The 18,184-nt window shown below is 45.5% G+C and overlaps 1 protein-coding gene across 1 annotated transcript in view; it reads left to right on the top strand.

Annotated features, from left to right (window-relative positions):
- The window catches only part of LOC140077244 (semaphorin-3F-like), a 47,716-nt gene extending 33,090 nt beyond the window's left edge, over positions 1 to 14,626 (top strand). The window contains exons 3-18 of the mRNA XM_072124233.1: positions 1,730 to 1,890; positions 3,230 to 3,292; positions 3,747 to 3,866; positions 4,237 to 4,330; positions 4,417 to 4,536; positions 4,975 to 5,114; positions 5,193 to 5,307; positions 6,583 to 6,652; positions 6,879 to 7,023; positions 8,053 to 8,275; positions 8,741 to 8,829; positions 9,113 to 9,154; positions 9,254 to 9,417; positions 12,443 to 12,510; positions 12,585 to 12,718; positions 13,719 to 14,626. Coding sequence (XP_071980334.1) covers positions 1,730 to 1,890; positions 3,230 to 3,292; positions 3,747 to 3,866; positions 4,237 to 4,330; positions 4,417 to 4,536; positions 4,975 to 5,114; positions 5,193 to 5,307; positions 6,583 to 6,652; positions 6,879 to 7,023; positions 8,053 to 8,275; positions 8,741 to 8,829; positions 9,113 to 9,154; positions 9,254 to 9,417; positions 12,443 to 12,510; positions 12,585 to 12,718; positions 13,719 to 13,964 — 1,994 coding nt within the window. The 3' untranslated portion in view covers positions 13,965 to 14,626. The remainder of the gene's footprint in view (positions 1 to 1,729; positions 1,891 to 3,229; positions 3,293 to 3,746; positions 3,867 to 4,236; positions 4,331 to 4,416; positions 4,537 to 4,974; positions 5,115 to 5,192; positions 5,308 to 6,582; positions 6,653 to 6,878; positions 7,024 to 8,052; positions 8,276 to 8,740; positions 8,830 to 9,112; positions 9,155 to 9,253; positions 9,418 to 12,442; positions 12,511 to 12,584; positions 12,719 to 13,718) is intronic.
- The last annotated feature ends 3,558 nt before the right edge of the window (positions 14,627 to 18,184 follow it).

Raw genomic sequence — 18,184 nt, forward strand, 5'->3', positions numbered from 1 at the left:
GATAGCAATGTTTCCTGAATCTCCCCTGTATTGTCTTGTACGTTCCTGTAATATCTGTACCATGTACCAGTCGTGTTCTGGGCTCCTGTTATATTTTTGGTGAATTGGTGTTAATATGGGCCCCACAGAGACCCATAAATAGCCTGATCCCGGGTAGATAGGATTGCATCAGGTATTGCATTAATCCTGGCTGGACAATGGCCACGCACCACATGTACGGGGTCATCATTCATCTGGGCAAGGACCGCGCTGTCCGGCCAGGCTGCGAATCACGGATAAAGACGCGTCGCTCCCATATGTGCGTTACCTCCGAACATTACACCGGATAATCCTGATACGGGAGGAATTCAGCTGGAAAGAGCCGTGGTTCCGGCACAGCATCCCGGGGATGAGAATACGAGATTGTGAGGGACTTAATAGAATTAATCTGAGATTTGAATCGCACTTCAGGGAATCAATTTGTAAGACCTCGGGGGGGATATTGTAGGAATTTGTTGGGTAGATGCAGCGACCATACTGTGCATGATCCGGCGCTGGGGTGTAGGTTACTTGTAGAGAGGCGCACATACCTCTCCTAATGGACTGCGCCACATTATCACAGGGAACGTAGCCCATAGCTCTCATTACACGGCTCAGTATTACACGCCAGACGCCTGCGCCTCATATTATTATGATAAAAGACCCCCGGACACCATGAATTATTCATAGTACATGTGTAGGTAGAGGGCAGAGATTGGGATCTCCATGATGTATAGGGCTGACTAACATTACAGGCGGCTTGTCAACATGATACGTGTCCTGGTACTTAGGGGGAATTGCACGTGTTTATGTATTCATAGGTTGTGTTTGTATCTGGCTGTAGTGATAACGGAAGATATTATTGCTGTGAATGGAATACAAAAGATGTCTCTATGGGCAATTACCATCTTATATGTCCAGTGTATGGGCGCTTGTACGGTACATAGAGTGAATGATCGTATAGGCAGCCGCCAGGCACCACGTCTTTTGTATGGGCAGCTGCAAGGCACCACGTCTATCGTATGGCCAGCTGCTGGGCACCATGTATTTTGTGTGGGCAGCTTCTGGGCACCACGTCTATTGTGTGGGCAACTGCTGGGCATCATGTCTATTGTATGGGCAGCGACATGGACAGCTGCTGGGCACCACATCTATTGTATGGGCAGCTGCCGGGCACCACGTCTATTGTATGTGCAGCTGCTGGGCACCACGTCTAATGTATGTGCAGCTGCTGGGCACCACGTCTATTGTATGGGCAGCTGCTGGGCACCACATCTATTGTATGTGCAGCTGCTGGGCACCACGTCTATTGTATGGGCAGCTCCTGGGCACCACGTCTATTGTATGGGCAGCTGCTGGGCACCACGTCTATTGTATGGGCAGCTGCTAGGCACCACATCTATTGTATGGGCAGCTGCTGGGCACCACGTCTATTGTATGGGCAGCTCCTGGGCACCTCGTCTATTGTATGGGCAGCTGCCGGGCACCACGTCTATTGTATGGGCAGCTCCTGGGCACCACGTCTATTGTATGTGCAGCTGCCGGGCACCACGTCCATTATATGAACAGTGTATCATCTGTGTATCTATGTCCCAACATCTGATTATTTTGCTTGTATAAAAATGCAATTTGTAATTTCTGCCTTAAATTTTCTACAAATAATTCTCAGAATTTACTAATTTTGTGTCATTGTGTCTCCTCCTTCCTGTAGAGCTCATGGAGTCTCGCACCGCTCGTTTCTTCAGCTTTGGCTTTAACACCAGCGACTATCGGATCCTCTTCTTGGACCAGGACCAGGACCGGATGTACGTAGGGAGCCGCGACTACCTGGTGTCCATGGACCTCGGCAACATCAATCGTGAGCCATTAATTGTAAGCCGAGGAGCTGCAGTGTATTATATACAAGACACTAGGACAGTAGGAGACGAGGATTTCTACTCGTGTCAGAGACATTTTAGGGAAAAACCCAGACACCTGAGTGGTGTAATTGTTGAGTAATTATTGGAAGGAATATTTATTCTGTACACTTGAGTATAGCGCTGGAGGAATATTAATATCAGCTTGTCAGCCGTCTGAGCTGCGAGGGGGACATGATAGATGAGAACAAGTGCTGGGAGATGCAGATGGGGCGAGGGGGGTCTCTGCACGAGAGGAGGACTGACGTACACATTACACCGAGGGCAGACGCCCGTCTTATGTATAGTCTACGTCTGACGTTCAGTTGGATTGGGCACACAGAATTTCAACACCCACCATCCATTATTGTTATGAGATTGGGGTGAGGTGTCTGGTAGTAGCATACTTCCCTCTCCCTACTCAGAAGAAAAATGCACACCTGGCAGATGGCTGAGCATGCATGTGTATAGGGTGTCTGCAGGAATAGCTCTTTTGAACTGCAATGGAATGGAAATGCAACATTTTGGTGAAAACACAAAGTAATTCTAGGTTTTTGTAGACTCTTATGGTGAGTAGTCGGTAAAGGTCTATGTTGTGCGTGTCTGACATGACAGTACGAAGAAGGATTTTCAGTCTATAAGGTGGAGGTCCCAGGTAAAGTGTTTGCACAAGGGCCCTAGAGTTTAAAACTTACATTTTTGGGTTTTTAATTCCTGGTTAAATCTTGATATGACAAAGGGGACAGACATGTTGCCTACAAGATCAGAGAAGTAACTACCGTGTTTCTCGGACTATAAGGTGCACCAAAAATCCTTTGATTTTCTCAGAAATCAAAGGTGCGCCTTATAATCCAGTGTGCTTTATATATGAACCGTACTTACAGACAACAGCTGCCTTGTACTGTGCACAGGTCTGCCACCTGCTGGTCATTCATCCTTATAATCAGGTACGCCTAGATGTTTTAGCAGGCATTTATTGATGGTGTGCCTTATAGTCCGAAAAAATATGGTACATTCATAGAAAGAGATGATGATGTTTACTTTAGACTAACAACGTGTAATAACTCAGGGACTGCCGCCTTTTTATGATTTATTGTCCAGCACATGAACCATCTGTGATGCCGCCATTGTAGTTGTATGCGTCACTTGCCCAGTATTACCCATGTCCATCAGAATTACCTCTTACATTGCGGTGACTTTGTAGCAGCAGAGTCAGATAAGATGTGCTATCACAAGGCCGAGGCATCACACAGGGTGCGTCTACCCCTTACACGTCTGTACCATCCCTGCTGACTGTTGTCTCTTCTCACTGTCAGATTCATTGGCCGGCCGCCCCAAGTCGGCAGAAGGAATGTCTCATGGCCGGGAGGGGACGTGCAGTGAGTATAAGCGTCTGCCCTTTACTGTACTAAGTGGCCATTGCAAGTTCTGTGCCGAATCACATTACTTCACATGTAATTCCCTCTGATGTCCTGGGATAATGTTATGGAATCGAGCCGTTGTCTCCACTCTGAAGATCTATAAAAGACCAAATCGGCTCTTTATATAAGTGCGATGAGCTGCGCTGTGCAGTCATGGAAAAGCAATGTGGGAAGTGATACTGCACACACGGGGGCCATACAGGACAGTCAGGCCCATAAAGTGTTAAAGTAAAGTTTCTGTCCAGACTTTAATGGAGATTTTATGAGAGATTTTTCTATATTGGGCAGTGACCCCCCACCCATATACTCACTATACCAAAATTCTGTCACCTTTCTATATTTGTTAATATATATAATCTTTGTGCCTCATGTTTTTTGTCTTATTACCTCTCCCATCCTTCATATCCCATAGGATGAATGCGCCAATTACCTACGTGTCATTCAGCCACTGAACCGGACACATCTCTACGCTTGTGGGACGGGGGCTTATCAGCCTCAGTGCACCCTTATCTACCGGGGCTGGAGGTCAGAGGTGAGGAAAGCCACATCGCTGCAGGAGGCAGTCATGTCACTTATTTGCTAGTTTGATATGTACAATCAATGCAATTTCAGTAGGTCATAGAGGTGTCCTCGAAATATCTGTGCCGTTTCCCCTCTGTTCACACTAGTGTTACCTGCTGCCAGTGTCATCAGAGCTTCACCACTTCCCATATTATCTTCAGAAGGTTCAGGCTTTGCCTTTGGTATAAGAATTGCTGCGCCATCTTGTGGCTGACACTGGTTACTACAACTACCTTCCTATCTGCAGTCACATAAATAGAAGTTGGAGGCAGATCTCTGCTGTGATCTTTCCCATTCTGGCTCCGACTTCTTAACAAATTGTTTTTGCTTCTCTGTCCTAGGACTATGTATTTCGGATAATTTCTGGTTCTCATGAATCTGGAAAAGGAAGGTGTCCTTATGATCCCAAGCAAGAGAACATGGCCACAATTATTGGTGAGTGCTCACAAATTAATTTTTACGATCCGGTCTTGACCGCTGCGGCTATAATATCAATACCTATGTCTGATTGTGTGTTACAGACGGGGTGCTGTATGCTGGGGTGCAGGTGGACTACATGGGGACAGACTCTGCCGTTTTCCGCACGATGGGTCACAAACTTCCCATCCGAACAGAGCAGTACGACTCTCGCTGGCTGAATGGTAAGTTTCCTCCTATCTGTGAGCATCACAAGACACTGGAAAATAGTTCTGGGAGCAATGACTTGATTTGTAGACCTTATAAATGGCTGCTGGTGACGTGGGTGCAGATGTTAGGTGGCTATCGTTAGCATTGATGTCATTAGAGGTTGGTATTGCCTTGGTCAGGATCTGGCCAGCATCAAGAGCATCTAAAAATGTCAGTAAGATCTGCACCGGGCAGGTTTGTTTACACGCTGTAGAGGAGGAGGATATAAATCCAGACGCAGAGAGGAAACATGTGCAATGGCTGACGATGCCCATGGCCGGGGTAAGACGCACGCATGCAGTTTTTGCGCAGGAAGGAGATGTTAAAGTCCTTTCTTTGTTTCCACTACATAACTAAGTGCCTGGGTTTGGCCTTGGTCTTTCATTGTATTAATCCCATTTTCCCTTTACCAGACCCTGTATTTGTGGGATCACTTGTGGTGTCCGAGAGCAGCTTCAAAGAGGATGATAAACTCTACATCTTATTCCGGGAAAGGAGCCTGGAGGGGGAGAGCGGCCCCGCCATGGTATCGCGCATTGCACGGATTTGCTTGGTGAGGGGCAGGGTTATCTGTAGTTTTGTGCCACTTGTTACATATAGGGGAAACTATGACTTATTCTCTATATTGCAGAATGATGAAGGGGGAATGCGCTCTCTAGTGGGAAAGTGGACATCCTTCCTCAAGGCGAGACTTGTCTGCTCCGTGATCGGTCCGGATGGAGTGGAGACATCTTTTGATCAGCTACGTAAGTTATACTTTCTATCTATCGTGTATGTTGGCTGGACCGTTTGCTGTTAAGATAACATCCCAGTGATAGTTATAGTATATTCCACCCCTGTGATGGAAGAGGTGAGTACATACCCCGGGCACTTTCCCCATACATCGCTAGCAGCTCCTTACACTCCTCATTAGCAGCTTGTGGTGTATGTGTTGTGCTCTCCAATTAGGCGGTGGAGCAGACACAATACAGATTTGTACTCCAGTTACCACCTCCTCGCTATTTCGCTCCATCACTTCTGGTATATAATTGGCTTCTCAGCAGTGGGGAGATGCCTGTGTGAATTCGGCCTAAGGGTTCGGAGCTGTGGAGAGACAAATGAGGACCGAGGACAGCGAAACAAAGAGCACGTTCTGATAATCCACAGTGGTCCTGAATGTTACCAGTCACAGGTCTCATACCCTTCATTAGTCACCTCACATCTCTGTCCTGATGATGATCACATCGGAAAATATTCCTAAGATCTATTTTTCCCTATATTTTCTAACTCCTCTCTGTGTGTGCTGTAGTTAACCTATCCGCCACTTCTAGAGCGGGGGGAGGACTGCGGAGCACGCGCTTATTTCATCTCCTACAAATGTTACTCTATGAAGAAGCAATGAACTCCCCATGACACCACTTGAGTCACCGCGGGCCTTGGCAGCCTCTCTAGTACAGGTCATTAGATTTGCTCTTTTGGTGATGGAGAGTGTATTATTCCTAAGGAAAGAGAATGGCTATTACTTAAGGGAGTCTCCGTCTTAATGTGACTTACATTAAGTATTGGCTTGTTCTACTCAATGCATTTGCTTCCTCTTCTAGGATTAAGCCGTATGTATTTATAGCAGGTCATAAGCCGGGATGTAGCAGGACCGATGTCTAATAGAGAACAGACACTGAGTATAAAGAATAGGAGGAAGATGGAGCCTCCCGGGCTGTAACCTCATAGTAGTAGTGTCCCGGGGTGTAACCTCTTAGCAGTAGTGTCCTGTAGTGGGGACATATCTACACCAGATATTGGTTGCACCATTCACCTGATGCTGGGGACCTGGTACAGAAATCAAAAAATTTATGCAACATGAATTTTTTCCTTAATCTCAGCATTTGCCTCATTGGGTTTCCGTTCCTTCCTCTGTGGCATTATAGGATCTACGGCTTCATACAACCAAATACTGTCCCTCATTGCCCCCCCAAAAAATTAATGGAAGTTATTAGTTACCTGCAAAGTTATTGTCATCTTTTCATCTCTGTGTCTCCCTATAGGTGATATTTTCATCCAGCAGACTCAGGACAAGCAGAACCCCCTGATTTATGGGGTGTTCACCACATTGGGGTGAGAGCATGGCCATCCTGGCATAGCTTGTGTTGCTGTGTCCCTTCTCTCCTATGCGTCTTTAGTCTCCACCTATATATAATGTATGTGTCCTATTTGCCGCCCTGCATGAGGTTGGTGTACGGTGTGTACTGGTACATGGCCGCCTTGTCGCCCCAGTGTGTGGTATCTCCGGTCACCCTGCTGTGTGTTTCCTAATGTATCTGTCTCTGTCCGTGTCTCTTAGTTCCGTGTTCCGGGGCTCTGCCGTCTGTGTGTTCTCTCTTGCTGACGTCCGTGCAGTGTTTAATGGGCCATTCGCACACAAGGAGGGACATGGGTACCAGATGACTGCGTATACAGGGAAAACACCCTATCCCCGACCTGGAGCGGTGAGATATGTTACTACAGTATGAGAGTCAGAGTGGTAGAATGATGCACAAAGGATGTTACCGACACTGAACAGGACACATTGTGTCTTACCAGAACTAAGGTTCTCAAGTCCCATCTATTAAAGGGGTTGTCCAGAGGCTTTCAAAAAACAGTGCCCCCTCCCCACCATGGCTTGTGCCGGTATTGCAGCTGAATGGATCTGTAATACCACACATCACCCATCGTCAGGAGGAGAGCTGTGGGTGAAGGGAACCATTTCTTATAATCAATGGCGATAGCTGCAGATGGATCCCCAGTGATTGGACTGTGCTGTGGAGAGGAAATACATGTTTTTATAATACTAATAATTTTTTTGGCAATGGCACAATATGGTTACACACATGTGTGCTCAATGGCACAATTCACTTCTATGGCAGCTGTAGGATACCTGCTGTCTGTACAGCTACCATATGGCCGCTGTATAGGGTCCTGTGTAAGGGGCTCACTGTATATATACGTTATGTAAAGCTTAACATGAATGTACACAATTTTGCATATATTACTGCGTATAAAGAGTTATTATTTTACTAAACCTATTACCAATCCTTATGATGGATGCAGAAGCACACTTACCTATCAGCCATCCTGGGTGAGGGGTAGTCACTTCTCAGGCTAGTGATATGCCGTACATATACGTACACTATATGGCTTGGTCATGGACAACCACTTTAATGTATAAACAATGTGCAGTAAGTTCCTTGGCTCCCTCTAGTGGTGGCTCTTATTTTCAGGGGATTTGAAATGATTAAAAGAATAAAGCCCTTGATTCTCCCAGTGATCAGACATTGTATCCCCGATCTTGTGGAAACGTTGTAGACACTCCAGACCCTATATCACTGTGGCCATTGTCCCCTTGGTGGTTTTGTAATGTCCTGTAATGGACATCTAGCTCCTATACCCTGGTGAACAGTGGGGTCACCTGTACAGCTGTATATATAATATCTGTGTAGACGTTTCTGGACTGTATATCATTGTGGTGTATATTGCAGTGTGCAGGTGGGTTCTCAGTTACCGGCATCCACTCCAGTAAATTATTTGGGGAAGATGTGCTGCGATTTGTCCGCACACACCCCCTCATGTATACCTCGGTGTACCCGCTGAACCGGAGGCCCCTTCTCCTGCTCTCTGATGCCTCGTACACATACACCAGTATCGCTGTGGACACGGTGCCCGCTGCTGATGGGGAATACACGGTCCTGTTTCTAGGGACAGGTCAGTAAAATCTCTTCTCATTACACATTGGGGGTCATTTACTAAGGGCCCGATTCGCGTTTTCCCGACGTGTTACCCGAATATTTCCGATTTGCGCCGATTGTACCTGAATTGCCCCGGGATTGTGGCGCATCGGCGCCGGCATACGCGTGACGGAAATCAGGGGGCGTGGCCGAACGAAAACCTGACGTATTCGGAAAAACCGCCGCATTTAAAAACCGAAAAAGTGTCGCTTGGGACGCGCTTACCTTCACTTGGTCCGAGCTGGTGCATTCCGGCGCTTCAGATGCTTTTCAGCGCAGCAGCGCCACCTGGTGGACGGCGGAGGAACTACCTTCATAAATCCCATCTGGACCCGAATCCTGTGCAGAGAACGCGCCGCTGGATCGCGAATGGACCCGGTAAGTAAATCTGCCCAATTGTGTCGCTGATGTGATACATCGTAACCTTCTCCATCTCCTACAGATCGGGGCACTGTGCAGAAGGTGATGATCCTGCCTAAAGGTCCTGAGGAGACTGAAGGGATCACTCTGGAAGAGGTGGAAGTGTTTAAAGTAAGTGCCCCCCATCCCCCCACGTCTCCCTACTTCTTACTACTGAATGTAACTGGAGTGGGTTTCCACCTGAATTAGCACTTTTGAAAAGTCACACGTCCCAAGCCGATCACATGTATGGCCGTGTTAAATCTGGAGCAAGATGACGTGAAAGGCGAAGGGTTTGGCAAAAAGTTAAAAATTATTAGATAAACCGGCGAGTGTATAGCGGGATCCAGCAGCGGCCATGACTTCTCCTATCACATTGATGAAATATACTGATCCTCTCTCTCTTTCCTACCAGGTGCCATCTCCTATTAAAAACATCAAAATTTCTTCAAAGAGGGTAAGTACCTTCCTCCTGAGCAGCTGTTTGTGCTGTACTATGTAAATCCTCTCACCTCCTGTGCACACAGTAAGACTTGTCACCTCTTCTTCATCGCAGCATCAGCTGTACGTCTCATCAGATGTGGGGGTGACGCAGCTTTCTCTCCACCGCTGTGCAGTCTATGGAAAGACCTGTGCCGACTGCTGTCTCTCCAGGGATCCCTACTGTGCCTGGGATGGGAACACCAACGCCTGTGCACGCTACACCCCATCACCCGTGCGGTAAGAGGACCACAAACTTGTCTCATGTTGGTAGGAAGTGAGAGCACAAATACTACATCTACTATCAGTGGTTTCTGACTGCTGGGACACAACCGGATGGAGGAGAAGCATCATCTCTATTATATGATAAGCTGTGACATCATCTACTGTCAGGATTTTACCTCCTCCCCCTCCCTATACAATGACCTCTATATAGATAACACTGCCCCATCATTACATCACTACTGACAATAGATGATGTCACAGCTTATCTCCTCCCCCTCCTGTACAATGACCTCTACATAGATAACACTGACCCATCACTACTGACAATAGATGATGTCACAGCTTATCTCCTCCCCCTCCCTGTATAATGACCTCTATATAGATAACACTGACCCATCATTACATCACTACTGACAATGGATGATGTCACAGCTTATCTCCTCCTCCCTGTACAATGACCTCTATATAGATAACACTGACCCATCATTACATCACTACTGACAATAGATGATGTCACAGCTTATCTCCTCCCCCTCCCTGTACAATGACCTCTATATAGATAACACTGACCCATCATTACATCACTACTGACAATAGATGATGTCACAGCTTATCTCCTCCTCCCTGTACAATGACCTCTATATAGATAACACTGACCCATCATTACATCACTACTGACAATAGATGATGTCACAGCTTATCTCCTCCCCCTCCCTGTACAATGACCTCTATATAGATAACACTGACCCATCACTACTGACAATAGATGATGTCACAGCTTATCTCCTCCCCCTCCCTGTATAATGACCTCTATATAGATAACACTGACCCATCATTACATCACTACTGACAATGGATGATGTCACAGCTTATCTCCTCCTCCCTGTACAATGACCTCTATATAGATAACACTGACCCATCATTACATCACTACTGACAATAGATGATGTCACAGCTTATCTCCTCCTCCCTGTACAATGACCTCTATATAGATAACACTGACCCATCATTACATCACTACTGACAATAGATGATGTCACAGCTTATCTCCTCCCCCTCCCTGTACAATGACCTCTATATAGATAACACTGACCCATCATTACATCACTACTGACAATAGATGATGTCACAGCTTATCTCCTCCCCCTCCCTGTACAATGACCTCTATATAGAAAACACTGACCCATCATTACATCACTACTGACAATAGATGATGTCACAGCTTATCCCCTCCCCCTCCCTGTACAATGTCCTCTATATAGATAACACTGCCCCATCATTACATCACTACTGACAATAGATGATGTCACAGCTTATCTCCTCCCCCTCCCTGTACAATGACCTCTATATAGAAAACACTGACCCATCATTACATCACTACTGACAATAGATGATGTCACAGCTTATCTCCTCCCCCTCCCTGTACAATGACCTCTATATAGATAACACTGACCCATCATTACATCACTACTGACAATAGATGATGTCACAGCTTATCTCCTCCTCCTCCCTGTACAATGACCTCTATATAGATAACACTGACCCATCATTACATCACTACTGACAATAGATGATGTCACAGCTTATCTCCTCCTCCTCCCTGTACAATGACCTCTATATAGATAACACTGACCCACCATTACATCACTACTGATAATAGATGATGTCACAGCTTATCTCCTCCCCCTCCCTGTACAATGTCCTCTATATAGATAACACTGACCCATCACTACATCACTACTGACAATAGATGATGTCACAGCTTATCTCCTCCCCCTCCCTGTACAATGTCCTCTATATAGATAACACTGACCCATCACTACATCACTACTGACAATAGATGATGTCACAGCTTATCTCCTCCCCTCCCTGTACAATGACCTCTATATAGAAAACACTGACCCATCATTACATCACTACTGACAATAGATGATGTCACAGCTTATCTCCTCCCCCATCCTGTACAATGACTTCTATGTAGATAACACTGACCCATCATTACATCACTACTGACAATAGATGATGTCACAGCTTATCTCCTCCTCCTCCCTGTACAATGACCTCTATATAGAAAACACTGACCCATCATTACATCACTACTGACAATAGATGATGTCACAGCTTATCTCCTCCTCCCTGTACAATGACCTCTATATAGAAAACACTGACCCATCATTACATCACTACTGACAATAGATGATGTCACAGCTTATCGACTCCTCCCTGTACAATGACCTCTATATAGATAACACTGACCCATCACTACATCACTACTGACAATAGATGATGTCACAGCTTATCTCCTCCTCCTCCCTGTACAATGACCTCTATATAGATAACACTGACCCATCATTACATCACTACTGACAATAGATGATGTCACAGCTTATCCCCCCCCCTCCCTGTACAATGACCTCTATATAGATAACACTGACCCATCATTACATCACTACTGACAATAGATGATGTCACAGCTTTTCTCCTCCCCCTCCCTGTACAATGACCTCTATATAGATAACACTGACCCCTCATTACTGATAATATTTGATGTCCAGCCACTGTTTGAGCAATGAGAAGACAGAAGTGGTAAGTGCTGTTCCTGTCTTCTCCCCAAGGGTCTCCTGCAGCTGCCTAAATCTCTCACTGTAAATGTGCGATGGTGCAGGACCATCCACTGTAAATATAAAGTGGGCAGCTGGGAACAGGTAATTAGTACATACATAGGTGATACATTCCTTTACATACATTGCTGCTTCATGTCTGAGCACAGCGCCCCCTACCATAAGGACACATGCCCTATGCACAGTTTAGGGACACAAGATTCATCCTGTGGTGGCAGATGGAGGTGCAGCACACACCCAGCTCTCCATTGTCTCCTCTCAGTAGTGGGAGATATAAACCCTCTTCACTATCCCAGTGCCTCTTATAGACATTGCCCACATACATACATGTGAGTAGTAGGAGGGCGAGCGATCAGTCTGTGGGAAGTTGTGCTGAGCCCCCACACTTCTCGCCATTACCATCAACTTGTTATTTGCAGGCGTAATCGGCGGCAGGACGTCAGGCACGGTGACCCCATGAGGCAGTGCAGAGGCTACAACATGCAAGGTAGGTGCCCATTGTTCCCCTGCTGTGCTTTTCCTTCCCGCTCCATAGTATCTGACTCTTGTGCTCGGTTTCAGTGGATCGAGGAGTCTCCGAGAAATTGCAGATAGGAGTGGAAGGAGGAAGCGTATTTCTCCAGTGCGACACCAAGTCCCCCCTCGAGAGCGTCACATGGTTATTGCAGCGAGATGGGACCCAGCATCGAAAAGAGGTGACATTATCAGGCCGCATTCACACATATAATCTAAGGACATTGGGGAAGAGTTTCTCCCGTTTGCAGATACATTTACATGTAAACACTTGCACTAAGCACATCTGCCAATAGGAGAAACTTCTTCCCATTTATAAATGCAATTCAAGTGCAGCCTCAGCCACAGGTCACATCTCAGGTTTTAGTTATTTTTATCCAAAACCAGAAGTGGTTAGAGGGTGGCTGGGATCGGGCAGGTTAAAACAAGTTAAACTTGCACTTACCTCCGTGGTCCCTCCCGGCCTCCAACGCTGCCATCTCTCCAGTCCCCATGTAAACAATTAGGGGCCTGGAAGCCGCGTAGAGCTCAGCTTCGGGACGGCCGCCTCGGCTGTCAGTAAGCTGACCCCAGCACGGCTTCTGCGCACCTGTTTGTTTACATGGGGCATGGATCGGTCACGTGGAGGTAAGTACAGGTTTGTGGGTTTTTTTAACCCGCCCCATCCCAGCCACCCAAGGTTTTTTTTTTTTTAATACCCTTGGACAACCCTTTTACACACAGAACAAGTGCAAACCTTTCCCTTATAATTGCTGGTAGACTTGCCCCTGCTCTGTGTGTTCCCCTGATCCTGGTTTTGTCTCCAAAAAAAATAAGCAAACTGAAGGCAATAATAAAACATATTACAGAGATGTGAACTGGCCCATAGTTGTATATAAGAACAGTGGCAGCCTTTAAATGTCATTATTCCAGTCATTTTAGGGGGAGATTTATCACTGCTTCAGCAGCAGCAGCAGTGTAATAAGCGCTAAATTCTTGTGCAGTTTTTGGAGGGGGTGTTCACTGTTTTTGTTTTTTTTGCAAAATTACCCACTAGGTCTGACCAGTATAGTTTTGCTTGCTGCCCATCACATATTAAGACTGACCTACCACAAATATGTATGTCTCCATGTAAGATCAGGGCTGTGGTGTATAGTACATGCCACACGTTATAACACAAGTGATATTGTGTGTCCTCGCCAGGTACGTCTCCACCCCATGGAAGGGGGCGCTATTCTACGCTCTGTACAGATAAATGACGCCGGCCTCTACACCTGCCTGGGGACAGAAAATGGCTTCCGCCGCGCACGTGGAAAAATAAGACTTAGCGTCCTGCCCCGCGAGATCCTGGAGAAACTGAGCGCCGTTCCCACCATGTTCCCATTACCGGCACAATGCCCCCCGGCCCGCAGCAGGCAAAAAGCAAGAGCACAAGTGGAGAGGAACTGAAGTGGTTAATGTAAGGACAGAGCATCCAGAGCGAGCTGGCCCGCTGCAGCCCCTCCACCCACTATTCCAGCCCCGGAGACTGTGGGGGTAGCATCTTCCCGGCAGAGGTGCTGGCTGGGGAGCGGATGGGTTTGTGTAGGGATGAGAGGTTAGTGGTAGTAAGACATTCCAGAGCGATACTTTGTATAGAGACGTGTGCGAGTGAGGATGTAGTGAGAGTGCGACGTATTCCTATTTATCACAAACACTGGATGATAGATTTCTTGTTTCAACCTGTGAGCAGCTGCCACGTTGTTGTGCACCATCCTCCGCCCGAGGCACCAGGGATCCCCCAAATGTATGTCATATCCTGCACAAGAGACTGACGCCAGGACACGTCCATCTACTCCGATAGATATTACATCCGTTATTGTATTCCCTGTGTTCCCATGGATCCCGGCCGGGTCTCTGCTCATGATTTTATATATTTATATCTTTGCTGCATTATTGCTGTACAGTTTTGAATTTAAGGAAAATCTATGTTGGAAACATTTACTTTTAGATAAGGAACGTGGTAGAGAAATGTCCAGGAAGATGGATCCCAGGCCTGAAACCTTCACTAACAAGAGGGGAGGAGGGTGATGCAGGGATGTGATACACAATATAAGAATAATTGTCTTCCTGCTGTGACTCCTGTCCTCTCTATCAGTGCCCAGAACCAACTGGAGCCATGACACAAAGTACAACCAACCTGCTACTTACCCTGACAGCCAATAGCCTCAGCCTTCTGCTTCCCTGAAATCACAATTCCTGGTAAACTGCTCGGCCTTGTGATTATATTGCACTTTATACCATCTCCGTGTGCACAGTCGCTGGTAAGAACACAAATCTACACCGGTGCAGCCGCCCTGGGGAGGACGGGGCTTTCACATGCATCGGAGCAGGATACATGACCCCTAGCGGTTACCGGGGGTGCAGGGCGATACATCTGGTGCATAGGTAGAAGACGCTCTAACCCTGCTCTGCACTTCCTGTTACTTAGAATTTTGGCCAAGTTTTCTGGCATAAAATAAGCTGTCAGGATAGCAGTATTTTTGTTGTGAAGCCACACCCATTTGTCATATTAGTTATAGAAGTGCCTGACAAGTATCTATAACCCTTCATACATGAGACCGGGGTTTGTACAAATCACAGAATTCTGTGCAATGTAACGAGACCAACTACTAGAAGGCGCAGAGTTCACCTCCTCCGTCTTATACTGCACCAGGTTTCCCATTCGTGACTCACGGTCATTGGTGCCTGAATGTCCACGTCAATTTTTTATATTCTGCTATGCACTTCCTTAAATTACTCTTTACATAAATTATCTCTTTACATATCAAAACTATTAGTAGTTTAAAGTTTTCTTTAACCCCTTAAGGACACAGGGTTTTTTTCGCTCATTTCTCGCTCTCCATCTTCAAAAATCCATAACTTTTTTTTAATTTTTCCGTGTACAGAGCTGTGTGCGGCTTAGGCTACATTCACACAAACGTATGTGGGACAAATATAAGGCTGATATACGTCGTTCCCCCCCCCCCTCCTACACTTCTATGGGCTCGCGGCCCGGTACAGGGTGGTGGTACGGTGCAGCACACGTGCTGTGTCCTATCTATCTACGGAATACAGTGCTGGGGTGAGCTGCACTCATCCCCTGCTCCTCTCCGCAGTGCCATAGTACGGCGGGCATACTTAGTGTGAATGTAGCCTTATTTTGTGCCTAACAATTTTTACTACTCAGTGACATAAAAAAATTCTAAATGTGGAAAATTTGCGTCACGTTCTCATGGACTCAATTTTTAGTACAATTACAAGGGTGGACATCTCCTGTTCTGTAAAATGTGCACAATCCATTCACCAAGGGGAGAGTCTCCTGTTTAATATGACACCAGAATTGTGTTTCTACGTGTTTGATGTGAGCTCCTCTCCAGCCGGTCCGCCGGCAGCAGTAGCTGAAAATGGGAAAAGGCAATGGGATGATGCTGTAACTGGTAAAAGTTACTACTTTTTTTTTTTTTTTAAAACCTAACACTTTAGTTGGAAAAATTAGAAAATCTTATTTTTTCACATTTGTAGTCAATTATTGGCAAATTTTAATTAATTATGTAATTACTAAAACTATTGTATCAAGATAAAGTCTCCCATGTCTTGAAAAAAAAAAAGTTAAATTTGTTATAACATGAAACTTTTCCAAAAATCTTGTCATTTAACCCCTTACCGACACGCGTAGTAGTACAGCGCGCATCAGGTCCCAGTGCATTGAGTATTGGGCGCAGCCATCTTGCCGAGGATCATCGCTCCCCGTGACGTCATCGGGGAGCAGCGATCCGTCGCCATGACAGCTTCGGGTCTTCCAAAGACCAAAGGCTGTCTTGTTTTAGCACATTGTAATGAATGAGGAAAAATTCCCATACACAGCCATACTGTAGTATGGCAGTATGTGGTAGAATCAATCGGACAAGCTAGGGTTAAAGTACCCTAGGGAGTCTGAAAAATAGTAAAAATTAAAAAAATTTTCAAAATATATAATGAAAAAAACATAAAAATCCAAATAAACCGAAAATGGCAGTTATATCAAAATATAGCAAGGTTTTTTTTTCACTGCATTTAACCCCATAAAGGAAAATAGTGCCCAAAGTCAACAATGGCACTTTACCATTTAAAAAGAAAAAAAAAAAACAATAAAAAGTGATTAAAGGTGGTACAGTCCCAAAAATAATAGCATTGAAAAAGTCATCAAAAGTGGCAAAAAAATGACACCACCCACAGATCCGTACACTGAATTATAAAAAAGTTATTAGCGCCAGAACATGCCAAAATTAAAAAAAAAAAAAAAAAATTTGTACAGGAGGTTTTAATTTTTGTAAATGTATGAAAACATAAAACGTATACAAAATTTGGTATCCCCGTGACCGTACTGACCCAAAGAATAAATAGACCTGTCATTTGGGGCGCACAGTGAAATCCGTAAAATCCAAGCCCACAAGAATATGGTGTGAATACATTCTTTTTCACTGCATTTTAAATTTTTCCCCGCTTACTATGAAGTGCAATTTGTTACGCAGAAAACAAGCCACCACAGAGCTCTGTACATGGAAAAATAGAAAAGTTCAATTTTTTAAGGTGGGGAGTGAAAAATGGAAGTGAAGAACAAAAAATGACCCAATGACCATCGGTACTGAAAGGGTTAAAGTCTCCAGTCCTCTGGGGAAATGGTTGGTCTAAACTGTGCCCTAGAATATTTGAAGGGCAGAACACTAGGTCTGATGTCTGGAGGGTCAGTCATATACTGCACCAGTGAGAAGACCTGACACAACAAGACACATTGTTACATTCCCACAATATGTGGCTGGTGGTCTTCTGCTAATGGAAGCGGAAATAAATAAAGGAAATCCGTAATTACCTGTAATTGTGTTTCCTTGAACCATGACAGCACCCAACCGGAGAGAGGGGTCCATCCCCAGGGACAGGAAACCCAGAACTTTAAGTGTGTGGCCCCACCTCCATTGGATCACAGAGACTGTAAGGGGCTCAATGATTGGTCATTTCTGACCACTGGTCTCATTCAAGACGATAGATGCTCATCACCCCAAGGTTATGATACACACACCAGTGCCACACACACAGGTGGGAATACCCGGGGGGCTGTCGCGGTTCAAGTAAACACGATTACCGGTGAGTAATTAGCAATCTCTCTGGGGGAAATCGGTAATCTCTCCGGTTGGGTAATCCGGTATAGAAATTAGGGAGGGATCACTGAAGACAACACTCAGTTTATACGGTTGAAAAAAAGACACTTGTCCAACAAGTTCAACCAAGGAAGGGAAGGGATTTATGGGAAACAATTCTATATAACATAACCATCAATGTTATTTAGGTATAAAAAGGCATCTAGACCCTTCTTGAAGCGCTCTGCTGTCCCTGCTGTGACCAGCGCCTGAGGCAGGCTATTCCACAGAGTGACAGTTCTCATAGTAAAAAAGCCCTGTCGTCCCCGGTCATTAAACCTTGATTTCTCCAAACGGAGACAGTGCCCCCTCGTCTTTTGATTTTATTTAATCTGAAACAATTTACCACCATATTTTTTGTATGGACCATTCATATTATTTATATAAATTTATCATGTCCCCTCGTAGTCGTCTCTTTTCCAGACTAAATAAATCTAGTTGTTTTAAACTTTCCTCATAAACGAGACCCTCCAT

Source organism: Engystomops pustulosus, chromosome 9 (assembly GCF_040894005.1).
Source record: "Engystomops pustulosus chromosome 9, aEngPut4.maternal, whole genome shotgun sequence".
NCBI classification, from domain to species: Eukaryota; Metazoa; Chordata; class Amphibia; order Anura; family Leptodactylidae; genus Engystomops; species Engystomops pustulosus.